Raw genomic sequence first — 22,185 nt, 5'->3', positions numbered from 1 at the left:
CATGCTGGGAATACCTTGTTGGGCAGTACCTTATAAAGTATCCAAAAGGAAGCTTCACAAGGGTAGCTTCCTAGCAAATACAATTGGGGACAGAGGCTGGAACACAACCAGGAAAGCTGAATTCTATAGTGTGGTCGATGGATTCAGTCACATGAACAATAGATTCTGTTGGTGATGGTGTAAGAATCCCAAGGTGCGCTCTGGGTACTACTCCAAATGCTGGCCTGAGTTCCTGTTCCTGGGCTCTGGAGAGAATATACCAGAATCCCTAGCAGCTCTATCCTTGGTCTTAACCTGTGATAACTGAAGTTCATGGCAGCTTAGATTCCTATCTCATTTCAGCTTTTAGAAACCAGGAACCCTTTGAACTCCACCTCATGGGTTTTAGGGATCTGAGTATTTGGGAAGCTCAAAGAATCCAATCCTGTGACTACCTACACTGCCACACAGGTTTGAAACTTTATCACAAGTTTAACTCTGTGTAAAAGTGATACTAAGGTGCCTTTAAGGATGCAGTACACATATGTGAAATTGGGACAAAGGTCATCATGTGAGGTACTGCTTCTAGGTCAAGTCGTTCTCTACCTACATACCGTTCATTAACTGGAACCATAGAATTTCATTACAAATCCTTTCTGGTCTATTACTCTCTCTGCTGCTCAAATCTCACAATTTTTCCCACATTCCCTTACACCTGAGCCCCAGGTTCAGTTCCAGGTATTGTTAGTTGTTTCTTTGTTTCTTGGTCCTTGACTTTGCTTCTGCCTCCCTGATGTTTCTTTTTAACTTTTCCACAACCAACCTCAAGAGCAATCCAAGTACCACTCACTTCTGAGGTACCCATCCTGCTGCCTGCCAAACGTAGACAATGTGTAGCATTTACCGTCATACTGAGATAGAATGACAGTAGTAACTCCAATTATTTCTTTATTATATACCATGCTCAGGGCACACTCATCTATGTTTCAACATACCTTAAGTACACCTACTAAGATGCTTCTAAAGATCCAGGGAAATGTACTAAGTTCTCTTAAAACTAGAAGCAAACCAACAAAAACTCAAAGGCTTTTAGGTTCAGTAAGACTTCCCGTACCTAAAGAATGCCTTTTTCAGATTGGTGATGGTGGTTCATGCCTTTAAATGCCAGCACTTAGAGGATGGTATGTCTATGAGTTCAAGGCCATCCAGGTTTACATAGTGGGTTTCAGGTCAGACAGGGCTATACAGAGAAACATAGTCTCAAAACAAACAAACAAACAAGAGTCCTGTGCATAGCAATGCTGCCATAGAATATAATTCTGAAGATTTAAATGGTGAAGGAGTACGAAGAAGGCATAGTCCAGTGCCCACAATAGCTGCAATGTAACTCTTACTATCTTATCCTGTTCTGGGATGCTGTGACCTCCTTTTCTAATGAGAATTCCCTGGCTTACTGCAGTCCTTTTCTCTGTTGACTCCTACAAAAGCCCAACATAGGAATGCCTACAACATTCTTTTCAATATTTGGGGAAAAAAGCATAGTGGATACTCTATTCACTGCTAATAAGCCCACGTGTTCTAACTGAAATGTCAGTGCTCTTTGCTTTTAGGGAGAAGTAAGTCAGCTTGTAGCACTGGTGAGCCCAGACTAGGAGGTTCTGGCACACTGTTAATACTGCAGAGACTTCTGGGATATGACTGAAAAGTCAGATACAATGAAAAAATCTACATGTCAGTCACAGAGCATACAAATACATGACTTATTTCTAGAAGCCACATAAGACAAAACTATGCATGTATTTTTAAATCATTCACTTAGCTGTTCAGCATCATATGACCCATTCATGTAATTTATGTGTGCAATTTTAGAACAGCATCATTACTGCTTTGTTGTTATGAATAACTTTTTAATGTCTCTTCCCAACGTAGTGTGAGAGACCGTGTACTAGATGACAATTTCAAAATGCCAAAGAGAGTGGCGAAAGGGATACAAAATGACTAAAAGGTCCCATTACAGCAAACACATTGGAACACAGGGGGTATTTCATACATGGCTTTTGTCTCTTCTCTCACCTTAGACTGTAACACTGAGCTAAAGGCTGACAAGAAAGTATCAACCAGCTAATAATGACAGCTGTGACACCAGTCATCAAAGTCATATAGCATCGAACTGACCATGTGTCGAAAGATATTTTTGATATTTGTCTGAGCAGACACTTGGTAAAATTTTCTCCAGTAAATTATGAAGCACAGGAACCTTATACACTTTAAGGTTAAGTTACTTTTATACGTGGATGCTTAGAGGACAGCTTAGTGACAGCAGCTAGGTCTCACCAGACAATAAAGACATATACAGAACGGGAGCCCAGAGTGTGTTTGATATACCTGATTTCTCCCCTTAAACATGATTTCAGATCTGTCTTACTAATCTCTTACAGTGTGTTCTTCTAAGCCTTGTCTCAGCATCATGTAATTTGTGGTTAGTATACACGGGGTGCTGTGAGATCACTACACCAGAATATTGTGTAGAAAGGGAGACACACAAAGTGCCAATAATTGGCCACTAGCACCAAGGAGGGAGGAAGGCAGTATTTATTTATTTGTTTGTTTATTTATTTATTTGTTTGTTTGTTTTTTTGTTTGTTTATTCTTTCCACTAGAGAAAAATTAGTAAATCACGTAATGGTCACAAATTCCTCCTATAGCATTATTTAGAGTTTTAACAATCTATTTGTACAACTCCTCCATTTATGGGTGCTCTATGATTTGGACCATCATGATGGAATGCCTAAGGAACCAGGAACATAAATATCCAGTTACATTAAAGCCTGGGGCTTCAACTTTGTGGAAGGCTGTGCAGAGACACAGTCTGGCAAGCTGACCTACAAGAAAGACCTCATAGGAATGAGAGAAACCCACTTATTCCAGTTGTACGAATTGAGTCAGTCCTCAGCTGACTCCTGAGCAGACCCCGGAGAGAAGCTTTTACTGTCCTAGCTTTAGAGTGGGCCAATATTGAGTACCACAAAATGGAAGCCAAGGGCCACAGATTTAGCCATTCTGGCTTATTACTTATTTTTTCGGTCTTATTTTAGGTATTCGGGTGTTTTAACTGCATTAATGCCCCACGTGTGTACCTCATACCCAAGGAGGCCAGAAGAGAGCATCAGAGTCCCCTGGAGCAAGAGTTACAGAATGGTTGTGAGTCACCATGTGGGTCTTGAGAATTAAATTCAGAGACTCTGTACAAGAAGCCAGTGCTCTTAACCACTGAGCCATCTTCCAAACCCCTTTATTATAATAATTTTCATTACAAGAAAAATTAAGGTCAGATTTAAAGGTGACTGGAAGATCTGAGGACATGCTTTTCAGTTTCAAATTGTATGTGTGTGCTAAAAATTGACCAAATATGACCTTTCATTCTCAACTCAAAGGTTTTTTTCCTTGCTTGCTTTTAGTTTGAAAACTCATTAGTCAGTGTATATGAAAATACTGGAAAGCTAAGTTTAAATATTATTATAACACGATTTAATGCTGAATTAGAAATTTGAGAATTGAGGGTTAAATACCTTTAAGATTATCTCCTCAACCAGGGAAACTAATAGCATTTGTAGAAAAAAAATAGGATTAGGGATTCCCCCCCCCCCCTTTAACTTCTCAATAAAGCAAAAGAAATGCCTGCAATGAAATTATCCCTGAAAGCCATAATTTAAGTCAGATCCTAAGAGAGAGTTCACATTCCTTGGGTTTATGCTAAGCCACACAGTGAGGCATCAAAGAAATATTCCTCAGTTCATTTTCAAATACTGCTACCTCTTTTTTCTTATGAGTTCACATATGACCTAATATTAAGTAAACAAATCTCTACACACAATCATGAGATCATTTCTATAAAAAATACTGCTTGGAAGGCTATTCTTTCTTAAGTAGCTACTTGTTAAACTTCTGGCAGTCATTCTACGGGACCAAATTATTTTGAAACATCCAGCTTTTTTATTATGAAATTTTCCTAAGGTGTCACTTGTGAATCTGGGGCAAAATGCATTTGGATATAAGTTCAAATATAATGGCAAACGCTGACTGGAAGTCCTGTGTTTGCAGTAGGAGTTATATTCAGAGTTGCCATAGCAGCCACCCACATTCTCTCTCACACACACAAAGGGGCGGTGAGGAAAGAGGAGAAAGCAGTTAGCAGAGAACAGAATCTATTGTTGAAAAGACAGAGGCACCCATCAATGTAATTACATGCAGGGATCCTAACTCAGTCTGAACAGCACTTAATGATAGAAGATTTCTTAGCACAGGATTGCTCTCTAATCTCCTTACCATCTGTACCCTAAGCTTTAAATTGTACTGGATTGTGAAGTAATGCAGAAAAAAAGGAGTATTTTGACTAACCATGAACAAACAAGATCCAGTAACATTTACTGTTTCCCTATTTGAGATATCGTGAAGATCTTCACCACCAGGAAGAACTATGGTTGAACCAAGTACTTTACTTTCTTGGTATCTCCAGCTATAAATGGGCGACATGCGTAGCAACAGTTATAAGATGTTACATACTTTCAAAAATCCATTTTACATGATGAATAATTAAGTACAAGGAATCATGAATTGATGCTAACATTTAGTAACAAGTAAAAAAAATTAAGCAATGAGTGAGAAAAAGCAAGGCCTGAACCACAATAAATGCTCAGTAAATGTTTGCTAAAGTCATGACAATTAATTATTATTAATAAAGTATGGTAAGTCTTCATTTTGCCTAAAGCACTAAGCTTTACAAAAGAAGCAGCTGCAGGTGGCCAGCCTAAGAGAGGTGTTAAATGTGAAGATTCTTTTAGAACATGAAAGGCCGATGCATTGTCCCATAGCAATGTCTTCCAAGGACAATCTGTAATGCTAAAACATCTACGTACTTTATTCTAGTTGCATATTCATCACCATTGACAAAGGCTGGATACATAGTGAAAACTATCATCTATTAGTACTCAAAGAGGGGACAGTCTCTGGCTTCAGAAAGTACTCTGCAATTTCCCTTCCATCATTGTTTGATCACATATTCATGTGCAGATATATTTAGAGTCCTTATACAGACACAAAAAGCCAACATCAGATTTAGATGAAGGCGATAGATAAAAAACTGCCTCATGCCTTGCGATTCACTCATTTAAAATCATCCTTGGGAGACTGAGCGCTGCATATTCCAGAAGAGAAGCCTGCAGTCCAGCCACTTGGTGAATAGGGAAGAATATGTGTGTTAGCAGATTACATTAAATGAAGTAAGGTACCTCACAATGTATAGGCGAATGCAAAGCTGACAGACTGAAGAAAATGGGGAATTCAAAAACATATTTGGGTAGCAGAGTCAATAGGCAAGAAGGAAATTGTAACAAATAGTTTATAACAGTCAGCAGGAAGTGGCATTCAAAATGATGGGGTAAGACTGAATACCAAGCGCTCTACAAATTTTCTTGATAAAGGCCAGGCAGTGAGGGGTGCAATTATCATGGTTCATAGGCTTAAAATTAGGTCTCAGTTCAACACTTGAGATGCTGAAGTAGACCGATTTCCGCAGGCCTGAGGCTAGCTTCAACTGCATGGTGGATTCTAAACCACTCTGAACAACAAGCAAAATGGTATGTTTAAAAAAGGAAAAGAAAGGAGAAGAAAAATAAAAGAACCGGGATGTAAAATATGTACTCTGTGACCTCTAACTTTATCCTGCACTAGAAGTGTTACATACATTTTACATTTTCCCCTTTTAAAGTTTTCTTCTACTTAGCAATCTTCATTTTCAGTCTTAAGAGAAATATCACCAGGTAGTGCTAGAGACTCTGCTTTTAATGGCTGTCTGACATGATTACATTAGAAACACTCCTATCATCAAAGAGCTTCTGGAGTAGAAAAGTAATTCTGAGCTTTTCCAAGCCATTAGAAATAAACAAATTTGCTTTCAAGCTAGGCCAGATTTTTATTTTTATTTCCTTTACAGTATTTTTTTCTTGTTAAGTTGAAATCAGAAAGGAATAGATCTTGGAACCAGAGAAAAGAAGGGTCCTCAACAATTTTAAGTTCTCTAGACTCCTTACCACAGTTTATGGAGAAAGCCACAGAGAACAAATGTGTAAGCTTGTAGTTCAACCCCACAGCTACACCCCTGCAGTGATGGTGGGAAAGCTGGAGAGACACGTGCTGGGGTCAAGAACTGTCGGCCAAGGCTGCCCTTTACCTCATCCCTGCGGTCAGTAACAATCAACTGTGATTAGACATCCCTGCTTCAGGGTCTTAGGATGTCTACATTCAGAGCCTGGATCCACCAGCAAAATATTGGCAAATACTCACTAATAAAAGGAAACTATATCTAAGGTTATTTTCATTGGTTTTTATGAAAAAATATCAAATACTAGTGCAGATAGTATAATGATGTAATTACCAGTAACAAACCTTCTAAAATAAGACTCCCTTCTCCACCAGCCCAGAGAATCTAAGAGCTTGAGTAGGCAGCCAGGAGCTCAGACAGTTCTCTAAATTATACTATTACAACATCGTGGGGAGCACTAAGGAACAAATTTGTTTCCATTGAGTCTTATGTGATATAAAGACAAACATATTTACTATCAGAAATGCCAATGGATGGCAATATTTTTTTTTCTGAAATTAGCTACCCGTACATGACCTCAAGAGAGCCCACTGAGTTAACATGATCACAGAACAAGCAGCAATGATTAGAAATAGATGGGATGGCCAAGAGAAAACCACTAGTGTTCTCTATGCAGCTCGAGTTACGGTGCAGAAAAGAATTTCACACTTGGCGGAAGGCGAACACATCCCCTGGAGGATGCGCTGCTGATCACCGCTTACCGTCAGATACATGGCAGCATAGACACTAAGCGCAGCTTCTTTGGATGGAAATGTTTTCCTCGCTCGCATGATGAGGTCTGGGTTGCCTGTGCATGCTTCCTCCCCACTGATGAACTGTGTGTATTGTTGACATCCGAGTGCTGTGTAGTTGGGCTTACACAAAGCCAGAAAGTGTGGAGCCAGGTTTCCTGTAACCACTTGCCCAGCATTTACAAAGATATCTGTAGCAAACAGTCCAAATGCGTAAATTCCTGAGGAAGGAAGACAGCAAACAGTATTAGCTTTCTTTTTTTCAAAAGAATAACTTAATTCTATCATAAGCCAGCATGAAAATATATTAGAAACTATACTGCATTCCATACATGCATATTCTCAGTTCTTCACATTTTACCTCTTCCTGGTTTCATCCTTGGCTTCCTGGCATAGTTAAGGGTGTTAAATTATTTAACATATTGAGCTGTCTACCACTGGATACATTTTCATACATGGCAGGTTTGTAAGATATAAAATAAAAGAAGAAAATATATTCAGAGACTATGTTTGGGTGATGCAAGTTTTTAAATGAAGAGACAGATCCTCTTGAGATAATGCAGTTGAACATGTTTTACTAATGTTAGCAATCTCTTCTTTCCTATTTTTGACATTTATTGGAAATCGCACCCAACATAAAGCAAAAACAGTTGTGTATCTTTGATTATGCATCCTAAGCCCATTCAGATGGGTAACACCTCTGCTGGAGGCACCAGCAAGCAGGAAAATCTAATGTCATCAGTTTTCATGGAAATCTCTTGGCTTAAATTTCCACATTGCCTTCAGTAACACATTTGTCAAAGGCACAGAACAGCTACCAAGTGCCCCACTTTTTCTTGTATAGATTTGCTTTCTAGTTATCTGCTTTGGAACGAGTTAGGAAACAAGCAGGCAATCGATGCTCTAACTGTCTTCACAGCATTAGTGTTTCTTTACTATGGTTATCTGAAAGTACAGATTTCAATATGCAGACTTTCTCTCCTTTTGTAATAAACTTAGAATTGCTTAAATACCAAAGCATTTGTTAACTTGAAAGTCACTGGCATTCACCCCATGAAAGCTGCAAAGCCTGAATAAAATTTCAATATTAGATGTGTGGATGCCCTTTTCATTCTTAAAATATTAGAGATTTGTTTGTGAACAAAAATTATTTTTCTACCTTGGTAAAATAATTCTTGTCATTAATATCAATGATATTTATAAAATAAAACATTTAAAGGTATGCTTTGGATGTGAAGAGATCTCTTGGTTTTTAATTCGAGGTAATAAAATCCACTAAGATTTTTATTCCATATTTATTTTCTAAAGACTTATTCATTTATTTTATATTATATGTATGTGTGTGCCCCTGTGTACTGGTTGGTTTTGTGTCAACTTGACACAAGCTGGAGTTAATCACTGAGAAAGAAGCCTCTGTTGAGGAAACGACTCCATGAGATCCAGCTATAAGGCATTTTTTCAACTAGTGATCAGTGTGGGATGACCCAACCCGCTGTAGGTGGTTCCATCCCTGGGCTGGTAGACCTGGGTTCTATAAGAAAGCAGGCTGAGCAAGCCACAGGAAGCAAGCCAGTAAATAACATCCCTCCATGGCCTCTGCATCAGCTCCTGATTCCTGACCTGCTTGAGTTCCAATCCTGACTTCCTCTGGTGATAAACAGCGATATGGAAGTGGAAGCTGAATAAACCCTTTTTTCCACAACTTGCTTCTTGGTCGTGATGTTTTGTGCAGGAATAAAAACCCTGACTAAGACACCCCGGGTGTATATATATGCAACACTTCTGTACGGGTTCCCACAGAGGTCAGAAAAGAGCATTTCGGATTCCCTGGAGCTGGATGTACTGGTGGTTAAGAGCCACTGGATGTGGGTTTTCGGTATAAAACATAAGGCCACTGCAAAAGTAGAATGTGCTTTTAACTGCTGAGCCATTTCTCTATTTCCAATAACTTTTAAGCATACAGCAACTAATTTTTTCCCAAAGAGTTTGTCTATTAAATGTAATATTCATGTTATTATAAAAGTGAAATGTTCTTCTTTTTAGTAACATATTTCAGAACAGTTCATTTCTTCTAAGTCTTTCATGACTGGCTGTTGTACTGGAAAATCATTGAGAAAGTTGCAAAAGATCAAATAATGCCACAGCATTAAATATTCTAATTTTCAAAATATTATGTAAGATTTCTTTGTGCACAAAAAATCTACATGTAACAAAACTCAGTATCCAAATGTCAAGGTGATAGAAACATTAATTTTTCTCTTATGTTTTGAAAGAAAATCAGCAAGAATCCCTTTTTTTGTCTTCTTAGCTGTAGCCAAGAATCATACCAAAAACAGTTCAGAGAAGCTGAAAAATCAGGAGAGGCAGAGAATTGGGAGCAAACCAATGCCAGGGAGATGTTACTGCACAAAAGTGCACATATTTTAGTCCATCGGAATTAGCGAAGTAAAAAGCACTGGCATCTACACTCCTGGAAATGTAGGCTAAGATGTACCTGCTTCCTTAACTAAGCTGTTCTTTTTATCTAGTGTAATAGGTCTCTTTGTTTAAAATAGAAATGCCTGAGAAGAGAGTAGAAACGTCTCTTGACACATGACAAGTTTCCAAATATGTCTTAGAACTAAAATGTCAGTGTGTCAGGTCCAAAGCCATTATTGCTGGTGATGGCACAGATAGGTTTTAATGTAGGATCCTATAGTCTTGGCCACTCTTTTGACCCAGAGAACAAAGTCCCTGTGAAAAGTGCAGCCTTTTTATGCAGGGCTGCTTCAATTACAACTTTCATTATTATAGCAGATGAGAACCCTCAGATCACCACGAAGAAGCAAAAACGAAAGAAAATTTATATCATCAATAAGGAGCATGGAAAGCAATAGGCACACTCCCCACTGGGACACACGTTCTTTACAAATAGGCATGCAAATGCAGAAATTGTTTTGCCTCAACAACCCTATCCAATTTACTTAATAGTACTTAGAAACATACTGATTTCAAGTACTTTTAGTTTTGCAAATCTTCTAGCTTGCTACTTATTTTGTTATTAAATGGTTCACATACAAAGAGAGTCAATTTTACATTACTATAAAAAGGGAAATAATTTTAAGCTGTGTGTGTGTGTGTGTGTGTGTGTGTGTGTGTGTGTTCTTCAAAAGATGCCTAGAGGCTTTGGAGATACCTCATTTGACAATAGTGAAGAGTTCAGCCTTCCACATAAAGACCATTAGTCTTCAGAGAGACCTACAGTCCCAGAACTTCTAAAGCTGGTTTCTAGTGTAATAGCTATAATACAATGCACACTGTTGTCTCCAAAGTTTTCATCTTGCACCATATAACATGAGACACTAAAAAGTTTCAGGCTCATGAATGAATCTCTCAATGTTTACCAAAATTGATCTAATTCATGATAAACTTTGTTGTTCCATAACATTGATTTATCTAGATTTCTGTTGGGTGCCACCCTTTTGTAGCAGGAAAGAAAGTATAGGTGTCTCTTGTTCTCTAACAAAACTTCCAATGTACCTTAGTTCTTATGAAAACCAGCTCAGGACAAGTTCAAGAAGTATAGCGTGTTAAGTATCATATTCATTTTTCTGTCAAGTTGTCATCTTGACTGGCCTCCTCAAGTTACAATTCCTCCCCACGTGTTCATTCTGGAACCCCATTAATTTATGTCTTTAATTTTAATTGCAGAAACTTTAGTTTCTTTAAAAAATGTAGGTTTTCATTCTTTCTTTATGGGTTTTATTCTTTCTTTCTTAATGTGTAAATTACCTCTGGGGAAATCTTAAAGTTGTCTCATATGTGATTATTGTTATTGAGAAGAATAAGAATAAGTCAATGGATACATACCAAGAAATCGGACAGTTCGACGTACCAGTGGATTTATATAGCAGCAATCTCCGGTTAAAATCGTTTTTTCCTGGTTTTCAAAATCCCTTGTGGCTAACTGTAGGCAAAACACTGCGGTTTCTCCAACTATTATCTTATAAAAAAAAAAGATTAAAGAATGTTAGAGTCTTTAGTTAGGTCACTAGTATAAAAGTTAATTTTATAAAAATGTGGTAACTATCTCAATGAAAAAAAAATGTTGCATAATTGCTAAGAAGACCCATCAACTTTAATTATTTCATCCTACATAAATCATATTTCTCTCAAATTTAGAAAATATTAAAATAATAAATTTTTAAATAAAAATAAAATATAATACTTGATATATACAAAAGCCCTTAAAAAATTCTAGGCTGTTTTTGTATATAATTTTCACTTTTTTTAAAAACTGGCTATACTATGTTTAGATCTGGACTCATCTCTAAATTTCAGAACATCTACAATCAATGCATTTTATACATATGGCGGGAAAGGGCACAGCAAATCCTATTGGTTTGTACAATAAGTATTTATAAATATTTATCATGATAAAATATTATGCTAAATGCATTTTTCTTCAAATACTTTGGAGAGGTCTTGTATATTTAAAATATATCAATATAATAATTTATATCAATATAAAATATATCAGTTTAATAATGATAAAAATCAATTCATAGATGCTTAACCTTGTGACGATTCAATTCTCGGACATTATCAAGAAGTTTTAATAATTAGTCTATTACTTATACTTTACTACAAATGTATTATTTTAATCTTCACAAGACAGGTGAAGCAAAATATACTAAATGCCTTGTAAGGAAAGAAACTGAGTGACCCTGATATGCACACCATGGCATGGGTGCCCACCCAGTATTAAGAAACTGAAGTAGCCTGGCGTTTAATCAGCAGGCAGAGGCAGGTGGATCTCTCTGAATTTGAGACCGATCTGGTCTAAAGAGCAAGATCCAGGACAACAATGACTATACACAGAGATATACTGTATTGAAAAACTAAAACCAAAAAACAATAAGTAATAATAAATAAAATTAGGTGGAAAAAACCAGAACCAATCATTTATCTGCTAATTTGACATTGCTTGTTTTTAGTCTTTCTTTTTAAGGGGAGTTAAGATGCTCTACAGAGTTTCTGATATTTCCTATGTGCTATAGTTTGCTTATGTAGCTCAAAACTCATATGCTAGAAATCCATTTCCCAAAGCAATGTGTCTGTGTCCTCCATTTGGTAATCTGACAGTATAAAACAAAAACCGAAAGCCAAAACAAAACAAAAAAAAAAAAAAAAAAAAAGAAAGAAAGAAACAAAACAAGAAGAAAAACCCAAAGGTCTCTAAAATAACTTTCCCTAGTCCATGGGGACACTTGGCTCTAACAAAAAGATTTCACACAGTTGTGACAACCTGTGAAACCAGACTAAAGCTCAGACACTGATGATGTGCAAAACCACAACCTTGTGATAGATAATTGCTGAGCTGTGTATGAATAGTACACACATTGTGCAGTCTCTTCTCTCTCTCCCTCCCTCCATCCATTCTTCCCTTCCCCACCTCCCCCCCGTCTCTCTCTCTCTCTCTCTCTCTCTCTCTCTCTCTCTCTCTCTCTCTCTCTCTCTCTCTCTCTCACACACACACACACACACACACACACTCACACATACACACACACTCTAATAAAAAAATCATAAAATAATTAAAAAATAAGAAATCATAAGTTCATATTAGGTTTCCAAAGACAGATAATAAAGATCAGTGGACCTCTTTTTTCACTCCTCTTCCAAATATGGCCAAAATGAATAAGTCTTTTTTTCTGTTTTTCACAATACTTCTCTGTACAATTGGCCTATTTAGAATGTATAAATGGCCTCTTGGATGGCCAAACCTTGGTTAAGGCTTTGACCCTAAAATCTCCAGAAACACCTCTGTCTCAGGTATTCTACTATAGTAATGGAAAATTAAAACACCAAAAATGTTTTGAAGGCTATATTAAAATGAATGTCTATGATAAGATATTTAAAATAGTAAGTGAAAGGCAGAAAAGGGGAACCACAGAATGTTAGATGTTTGATCTACCTTCACATTAGTATGAAAAAAACATTGGGTATCTTTCTTTATTTCTTCTGGTTTTCTTTGTGGTATCTATAGAATGATTTCATTATGCAACAAAGTAGGTCCAGGATAAGTTGAGGAAGGGTAATCAGGAAAAAGTGTAGGAAGATAGGGTGGGGGAGAAGAAAATACAGGGTTCAAGATGGAATATGATGACCCATCTCTGTTTGAGTGCTTCTGAGTAACCATAGATTATGTATACTTTCTAAGGGATGGATTTCTATAGGTCAGTTTATCTTAAAGAGGTGGATGGTTTATAACTTTGCCAACTGGTTGTAAGTTTATTGTGTGGACAAATTGTTGATTGAGAACTTAACATATAAATTGGTTTGATAAGTTATTGATTGTTGAGTCATGTTTTTACCGGCTGTGGGGAATGTGAGGTAACCTTCTCTGGTACAGAAGCAGCCAGGTTAGAAGCAGCCAGGGCAGGCATAGCAGACTGACTGGGTCAAAGAAACCTGGGGTCTGTGAGTAATTTGGGGCAGTGTGGAACTGAATACCCCACAATGCATGTGGCCCTACTGGTGCAGGGGCTAGCATGGGATAAAAGGTTACCAGTTTTTTATTTACCACACCAGTGTATCCTTTTTCTTATCCAAGACAGTAAAAGATTAAGGTTAATCAACAAAGTGAGAGGAGCTATGTTTAAGTCTAGTCTTCTCTGTCTGGTTAGGCTAGGTTAAATTTGAAACAATTGAAACTTCCAACTTCCCCATGTGTTTCAACTTTGGCCTTAGTACAGTACAACAGCTGTGTGATAAAACAGTTCATCTGGCCAAAAGAGACACAGAACTATTTTTTGTGGGTACAGCTCCTTTCATAAGAGACTTAGGAGAAGTGAAACATACAAGTTGTATGTTTGGTATAGTCTCCCTCTCTGAATCAGTCTCTCATTGTCTTATTGGATGCTTCTTTTTTTAAAGAACTATTTATTATATATAAGTACACTGTAGGTGTTTTCAGACACAAACCAGAAGATGACATCATTTCCCATTACAGATGGTTGTGAATCACCATATGCATGCTGGGAATTGAACTCAGGACCACTGGAAGAGCAGTCAGGGCCATCTCTCCTACACTTACTGGGCGCTTCTTAAAAGAAAAGACTACTGTGAGGCTTTCTGAGTACAATATTTATTTGCACTGTTTTGCTACAAAATATCCCATATTGTAACAATGTACCATGCAATTCACCTTGTGATGTCCCAGTATCCCCACACAATTGCTGTATCCCTTCTCTTCACCATACCAGTTGCCACTAAGCCTACATTTCTAGGCTGATCTTACCTTTTACCTCTTGACCTTTACCTCTCTCTTAGGCTCCGCACACACAGACTCTTTACAATATTGTGGGCAGCCAGTAATGCACACTGAATACATGACTGAACCTCATAGTCAATACTTCATGACTTCAATAAATTAGAACGCCCTGGTCTACATTTTACCTCTCACTTCTAACTACCAAGTTCTTCCTCGTAGCTGTGGGGAAAGTTTACCTAATACTCTGCTTCCTGTAAACAGATCTTGGTAAATCTTAGCTACTAACTGGCTCCCAGACTAAGAACTGCTTTTTCTGCACCACTGTTTCTAGGGATACTTTTTTCAAGTGGCTTCCTAACACTGTCCTCTTGCTTGACTGCTTGCACTTGAGCTTATCTCAGCTTCCTGAGTTCTGTACTTGTGCATTGCTGAAATTATCCAATGTGATTTGTCTGCTGTGATAAAAAAAAATCCAAAGTCAAGGCAAATTAAGCATCCAGAAATAGTTCTCAGTATGGAGAGGTATCTCAACACCCAATTGGGGACTGGGTAGAGATTAGATAAAGGCACACACGTCACTCGTTGTCTTTGTTTCTTCTTGCCCTGGAGCCACATCATCTTATATACCAGCTGCTCTATGAACATCTACCTTGTCATCATATTCCTGAAAGCCAGACCTCGATTCCTTGGTTTCTCTTACATTTTATAAGAACCTTATCCTGAACTTGAGGGATAAGTTCATGGAAACAGCCCAAATAGCCAATTGAGGGGCCAGAGAGATGAATGAATAGTTAAGAACACATATTGCTCTTTCAGAAGGTTGAAGTTCAGTTACCATCATTCATGTTAGGTAGCTTACAAAGATCTCCATCTCCATCTGACATCTTGTACTGACTTCCATGGCCTTTGCGCTCACATTCTCAAACATACACACCCAGAACTGTAATTAAATATAGCTGTGTTTAGGCTGTAGTTAGTCAAACAATCTTCTGCCTTAAAGATATAGTGATTCACTGATGGTGAGAGAAGGGATCAGGATACATTTGATGGTCAAAAGCAAAATAATTGAGAGTGGTACGGGGACTTCATACAGTGAGCTTTGTTGCATGACTTAGAAAATATGTGCCAGTAGGACATTCTGAGAATGATGTCATGAGTCACTAACTTCAGCTGTGATGAACTGTGGATAAATGACCCAGGTGTTCTGGGCTCACCTCTGGGTAAATACTGATTCCACTCTTTCTATATCCCTCCTAGCCAATTGTAGAGGAATTCTAACCCAGGAACATGAGTGCTTTGTCAAGGGATCATTTCCATAGATACGATCCAGCTGGACTGTAGACATTCCACACACCTTTAATTCTTCTGATTAACTACATCTCTTTAATCCCTTTGGCTGGAATAGAATCTTTAGTAGACATCTTTGATACCAAACAATGGTGTCCAATTGAATGGCAGACAAAGTGACAAATCAGGGAAAATTTAACAGAATGAGTCAGTAATAGAATAGTCCAAATTCTCATGAGACAGACAGGGCTACTTAAAAAGAAATAAGGGATAGAGAATTCAGTTCTATTCAACACAATATAGTTTACTTCTGAGCAGTTGTTGAGCAGAAAAGAAAGTATTGGGAGTGAAGAGGAAGTCTTTCTCATGGGAGCTTTCAGCTTATATCAAAGGCTACTGTAGACAGAGTTGGTCATGGAGGCAGAGACACAGACACCAGTCATAAATGTTAACTCTTATCATAGTAAGTAGTATTATTAAGAACAATAATAAAGCTATTTGTGTCAGTAGCATTGGCTTCAGTCAGATGACGCTATTAATAATAACCTATAGTATTATCTACAACAGATAAGGCTGTACAAACTAATTTAAACTACTGCTTCGTCAAAGGATAGACATTTCAATTGAGACTTTCCTCTAATTTTGCTCTCTTCTCTGACTGACTTAAGGTCAGAATATATTGATTCTAATCCTTCCATTTCATTTTTATCTTGAGCTTGAATTCAAAGCTCTGGTTAGTAAATTGAAGACCCAAAGTTTTGGTTTCTCAGTGCTTTAGTTTGGTTCTTCTGCCTTTCCTCTCAGAAACCTTCTTCATTGAACTCTAAGCACTTAAATCTCTTCTGAACTCTGGATGTAGGGCTTCCATTAAAGTGAAATAGCTTAAGAAGCTGAGGTCTGCTGTACTCTTGCATCCACAGTGGATCCATGGGTCCCACTCTGAGCCTCTGATCTTCCATAAGATCTCTGTAGACCCAATAACCTCCAATGGTAGAAGCAATCCAAAACTCTTTCCTATCATAGTGGCCTCTCTGTTTCTCTAACATACTTCTCTCTATTATATTATATTATATTAACTAACAAAAAATGTGTATATTAATGATGTCTTAAAATATACCCACATTTTGGACTAAGAATAAGTTGATGTATTAGTACTTTGCATGTCTTCTTTGTGGTAAGAGCTCTTAACATCTACTTTCTTAGCAAAATTTGAGTTATATTTATAATACATTATCATCATCATCATCATCATCATCATCATCATCATCATTATTTACTAAAGTTACCATATTTGTTAAGAGACAATATTGTTTAAAGAAGATGCTCTTCTTCCTAAATAAACTACTATCATTTTCAAATCCTGATTAAATGAAACCTTAATTCCATTTCAAATATATGCTCTCCACTATTTCTATTACCTCTCATTTCTTCCTTGCATTATAGTATAACTCAGCCTCACTTCTGCTTTTCAAATTACCACCAGGTTGCTCTATTAAAACCAAATTTCATGTAATCCAAATGCCCTGCTTACAATTTTAGTGTGAACTCAGCCTATAGACTAACAGGGGGTTATAGAAGGTTATAGGAAGTCTTTTAGTGCTGAAATTAAACCAACATTTCTCAGCTTCTGCAATTCTTACAAAGCCTTTGGACATGCTATGCTATAGTCATGACCAAACAATTTTATTCCACAACATACCAGCTATTTCTATGCTTCCATGCTTTTATTCATGGCTTAAGATGGCCCGATGAGCAGGGCTTTGAGATATGATTTAAATATCACTTGCTCTGTTGCACATTTATTTCATGCCTACTGTAGTCTATCCTTCCGTTTCGTGTTTCAGTGGTATTTTGCGCATTTATTATGGTGATTCCATATGGCTTTTATAACTGTCAGTGACATCTGTCTACTGCAAGCAATTGACAGCTTCTCTGAGACAGGGATTGTACAGTGTTTATTCTTCCAGTTTTACAGCTCAGTGGCTGACAGTAAATGTGAACACCATATGGATGAATGAAATCCAGCCCATTGTACTCATTACGAGACAAGAAAACTATTCAGAGAGGAATAGAAGAATCAAACAGTTCTGCATAACAGAGTTACTGGTCTAACACAGATCTGGGTCCAAGTCCAAAGGCATTTTACTTCATCTTCTGACTAGGAACAAACCTTCAAGCTCTGAACTTTTCAGGGTGGTCCCTTGCTTTAGAACACAGGTTGTGCCTTGAAGTTTCACCTCATTTCTAGCATGTATGAGATATTGGGCACATAGCATCTCATTAGGACTGATAACTCTGTAAATAACTGAAAGACAACTGAATACAGAAAGACCTTCCTGATCTCATTCAGATACATTCAAGTTCTCAGGAGGATATTCTCACTCAACCATTTTGGAAAACATATGAAAGTTCATTGTCCTTGTTAATCCAGTGGGGAATGTGTTAGGAGGCCCACTAATGGCTTATAAGGTTGATATGGAAGTGAATGAACTAAACTGAAGAAAGGAAAAATATTGGTGCTACCATAGGAGCAAAACCTCTTCCAGCATTTACAAAATAGTGCAAAATTGTAACAATTTGAGCACTGAAAAACATGTGTTTATACTTTCTTTGTACACTAGTTCATTTAGTTATATTTAATTGGCAAAATTGTATTAATTTGTCATATACAAAATGATACTTGAAAATATAAGCATTTGTTGGACAACACTGAATAACCCAAACACTACCACACATGCTACAAATCCTCATTCATACTATGAAGTTGTTGTGAGAGTATCTACTAATTTGAGCAATATTTTATGCACACTTTCAACTAAGTAGATTTTTATAGGAATAAAGTTGGAATATATATCCATATTGGGTCAAACTTATAAAAATGCAGGAGTGATTTTACATGTTCGCTTTCTTGAGGTTCTGAAACAGAACTTGGGGGCCAGTGGTTATTGGTTAAAAATCTTTCAGTCATAGGACTATGCTGCTTCCCAGTAGTCTTGCATCACAGTCTCCAGCAGAAAACAGTAACTGTTTAAATTTTTTAATTAAAAAAAAAATGTTGGTCCTCACTGTATATCATGGCTTCCTTCTTTTAATGTAATTAAAAAATTTGGCTATGATATAAAATGTCCTTTTATAAAATTTGTTTATGGGGCTAGGTTGTGTCTTAATATGCACAAGACCCTGGGTTTGATCTTTGGGGATGGGTTTTGGGGGATTTCAGAAGCTCAAGCCAGGTCCAGTGTCACTCTCTCTTCCTGCTGCCTGCCCATCCTTAGGAAGAACTCTCACTGCTCTCCAGCACTGTGTCGGCCTGCATGCTGCAATGCTTGCCACCATGATGACAGGTGACAATGGACTAAACCCCAGAACTGTACATGAGCCCTTACTAAACAATTTTCTTTATAAGAGCTATGATGGTCACAGTGTCTCTTACAGTAACATCCCTAACTACTACTGGGTGACATGCTGTCCTGATGGACATCCTAGGAGTAGCTGAGTACACACTGAAAGCTCAGCTCTGTGCCATTGATCAGGGCCTAACTGCCCTATAAACAGTTAATCCACAAAGCAGCACCCCTCTACTGCCAAGTGGATGCTGTTATTTGCACTCAGTACAAATGATGTAAGGAAAGGCCGTACAGATAGAACAATTTCTGTAATACTAACAGTAGACATAAAGATTGTGAATAGACATAAAGCTCTCCAGAGTCTGGGCAAAGGGCAGATTTTAGGGACTGTTTGGGTCAAAAGGCAGCTAAGAGAAAATGAGGCCAAGAACTGAACTCATTCCCTTGGGTCATGATTTTCAGCCTTTAGGTGACCCATACTAAAAGTTTTAGCAACATCTAAAACCACTGGAAACTGTCACCAATCCACTGGGTACTATAAGCTTGTCAGCTCATTACTTTCTTTCAAAGAGAAAGTGCCCCACTCATCTTGACAGCTCAGTGGGCAGTAGTAGTCAAGGCGATGCCTGGGTTAGCAGCATCAGCAGTGCCCAGGTACTGTTCTGACATGGAAACTATGGGGTTTGTGTCTAGCCATCCATACTCTCACGGGTACCCTAGAGATTTCAAATTATTTGAAACTCCAGTCACAATTTTTTAAACTTGTGAGGGGTATTTTAGAATGGAAATTTTAGGTATTTAGATAAACAAATAATGATTATGTCTTTGTGCTGAGCTGAATATTTCAATAATTAAAATGAGTGTTAAAATGAAAAGAAATTCAACACTTACACTTTTTGGATGTGGTGTGTGTGTGTGTGTGTGTGTGTGTGTGTGTGTTTGTGTGTGTGTGTGTGTGTGTACATGTATCTGTGGAAACCAGAGACTAGCCTATTATATGCCATTCGTCAGGAAGTTCCTATATTTTGTTTGAAGATGGAGCCTCTCACTGGCTTGGCACTAGTCTAGTAAACTATGCTGGGTAGCTGGTGTGTTCAGGAATAACAAGTGTGCCCCAGCTGTGTGTCACTAAAGGTCAGTGACATCTGTGAGAGCAGTGTTTGAAGTAAGGGAGTGATGATGTAGTAAGAGCTCCTATAACACTTGACAAGATTTTTGAGCACCCTGATAATGTGGCATATATATGTATATATATATATATATATATATATATATATATATATATATATATATATATATATAATGTGTATATATTATATAGTATATAATGGTTTGCATAACAATATGCCATGTGTGATGAAGCTAAGCATATTCAGAGGCTGGGAAAATAGCTCTAAGAGCCAAGGATTTTCCACTCAAGTATGAAGTCCAGACCAGATTCCCATCCTCTACATAAAAATCTGTAGAGGCTCTGAGCTTCTGTAACTCTAACACAGGTGAATGGAGACAGGTAGATCCTTGAAGCTAGCAGACTGAATAGTGTCTCAAAAAGCTATGATCTAAAACATGCTATGCACTCAAGGATCAGCTTGATATTTAGACTCTCCTGAGTCTTCATCCTAAGTGCTATAATTGCAGGCATGTACCACCCAGTTTTGTTTATGATGTGTTAGGAATCATCTCCAAGTTTTCTTGTATAACGGACTGTACACCTAGGTTACATTGCTAAGCCCAGGAACAATCTCTTAAAAAGAAACACATTGTAACATCAGCATACTGGAAAACAGGGTTTTAGCAAAAGAAAAGATGAAAGGTTAACAAAAAAGCAAATAAATATTTCTCTTTAGGTTGAGAGATGATATAAAAGCCACTTAAACAGAATTTTAACATTTGAATGCAATAAAAAGTAACCAGAGGAGAACACTTGAATTTACCTTTGTTTTAAGATCTACAAATTATAAAGAGCCACTGATTTTTTTATAGCACCAAAAAGATACACTTCTCCCTATCGGACTGTGCTGACAGTCGTATTGGAGAAGGACTGCCTGAACCTAGCATGGATGCTCTTCCTTGCTCTCTGGTAACAGTCAAGCAGTCCTTCCTTTATCAGCAGTTGCTATGCAATTTAGTTTCCTTTTACTTTCCTTCTTTTATTTAATAAAACATTGATTTCTATTGTGTGCTGGGATTGGAAGTTTAGTGGTCTTCTAGCATTCATGGCTACAATAAAGAAGTATGTATTCAGTAGACTCAACCTCTGAACAGAAGGACTGTCCTTTTAATGAAAAGTAGCTTTTGAGGTAGCAAGCTTGCCTGAGAAAGTAGAAATGATAATCCCTGCAATTTCAGTTGGCTCTCTGGCAGCCTTGGGTGGGGGTGAGGGGACTTTCATTTCTATCCACCTTTAAACAGACTGCCAGAACAAATGTCCTTAAGGGCATTTATTTCAAGTGAAAAACAAAATAAAGACTAGACATTTGAAAGATTTTATTTTTGCCATGTTTTTATGGGGTATTCAATAATGGTTACATAGGAATTCCTTATACTGCATTGAGCGATTAGAAGTGCTTGATGATGACTGACACCCAAAGTAAATGAATGAGACAAATCTTCGAACATGAACTCAATTTGTAGCCTGGCCTCTTCGGTGATTGGTACAAGAACAACATTCCTGAGTATTGCTGATGGTGTATTAGAAAGTGGTATAACAACAATTCAGATGTGAAACCCTTGCAGCTCTAAGGCATTGAATGTTTAAACAAGCCAATTTAAAGGCTTCCATTACATAATGGCAAATACATTTTAAAATTGGTCCAAATACATTTTAAAATTGGTCCAAATACCTTTAATTTCAGCTTATGATATATACATTCATCCTATAAAGTATATAAACTATATATACACATTTATCTCATAAAAATTTATATATATATATATATAAAATCTTCCATTATCATTTTTAGAGTGACAGCACTTACCCTGAACAAAAATATGTATGCTATTCTAACATCTGATATGTCAGTGTGAGTTGGTCATCACCAGAATTCTATGAGGCATTACTTCTTTTTAAAGGAACTGATTTAAAGGGTTATTTTTCCCAAGGCCTCAGAGGTAGAAAAAGCGGATGACGTGAGAAACAAATGCATGCAGTATGGCTCTGATTTTAAAAATACTTTCCATGTGGATTAGGGTAGAAATAGCTTCAAAGCAATTAATAATATACAAGTTGAACTTATTTATTGATTACTGCTGATCTTGCTATTATGATATTTCATTGTTTTTTTTCTCTAGAAAAGTTAAATATTTAAACTTCTGAACTCATAGGTACATTTTTTCCAATTGTATATTTTTGCATAAATCACAAGCATGGGGACCTAATAATTTTAAAAATCTGAATAAATGCAGCCAAGTATGTTCAATACTTAC

The 22,185-nt window shown here is 37.3% G+C and overlaps 1 protein-coding gene across 2 annotated transcripts in view; it reads right to left on the bottom strand.

Moving 5' to 3' along the window:
* The window catches only part of PLPPR5 (phospholipid phosphatase related 5), a gene marked incomplete at both ends in the record, with an annotated part of 103,965 nt that overhangs the window by 54,829 nt on the left and 26,951 nt on the right, over positions 1-22,185 (bottom strand). For both annotated transcript variants that reach the window (XM_080915781.1, XM_080915782.1), the window contains 2 exons: positions 6,841-7,091; positions 10,720-10,852. In XM_080915781.1, the coding sequence (XP_080771907.1) occupies positions 6,841-7,091; positions 10,720-10,852 (384 nt within the window). The remainder of the gene's footprint in view (positions 1-6,840; positions 7,092-10,719; positions 10,853-22,185) is intronic.

The sequence above is a fragment of the Micromys minutus genome (genome assembly GCF_963924665.1).
Source record: "Micromys minutus genome assembly, chromosome: 4".
Lineage (NCBI taxonomy): Eukaryota > Metazoa > Chordata > Mammalia > Rodentia > Muridae > Micromys > Micromys minutus.
This window is presented reverse-complemented; position numbering and strand designations above follow the sequence as displayed.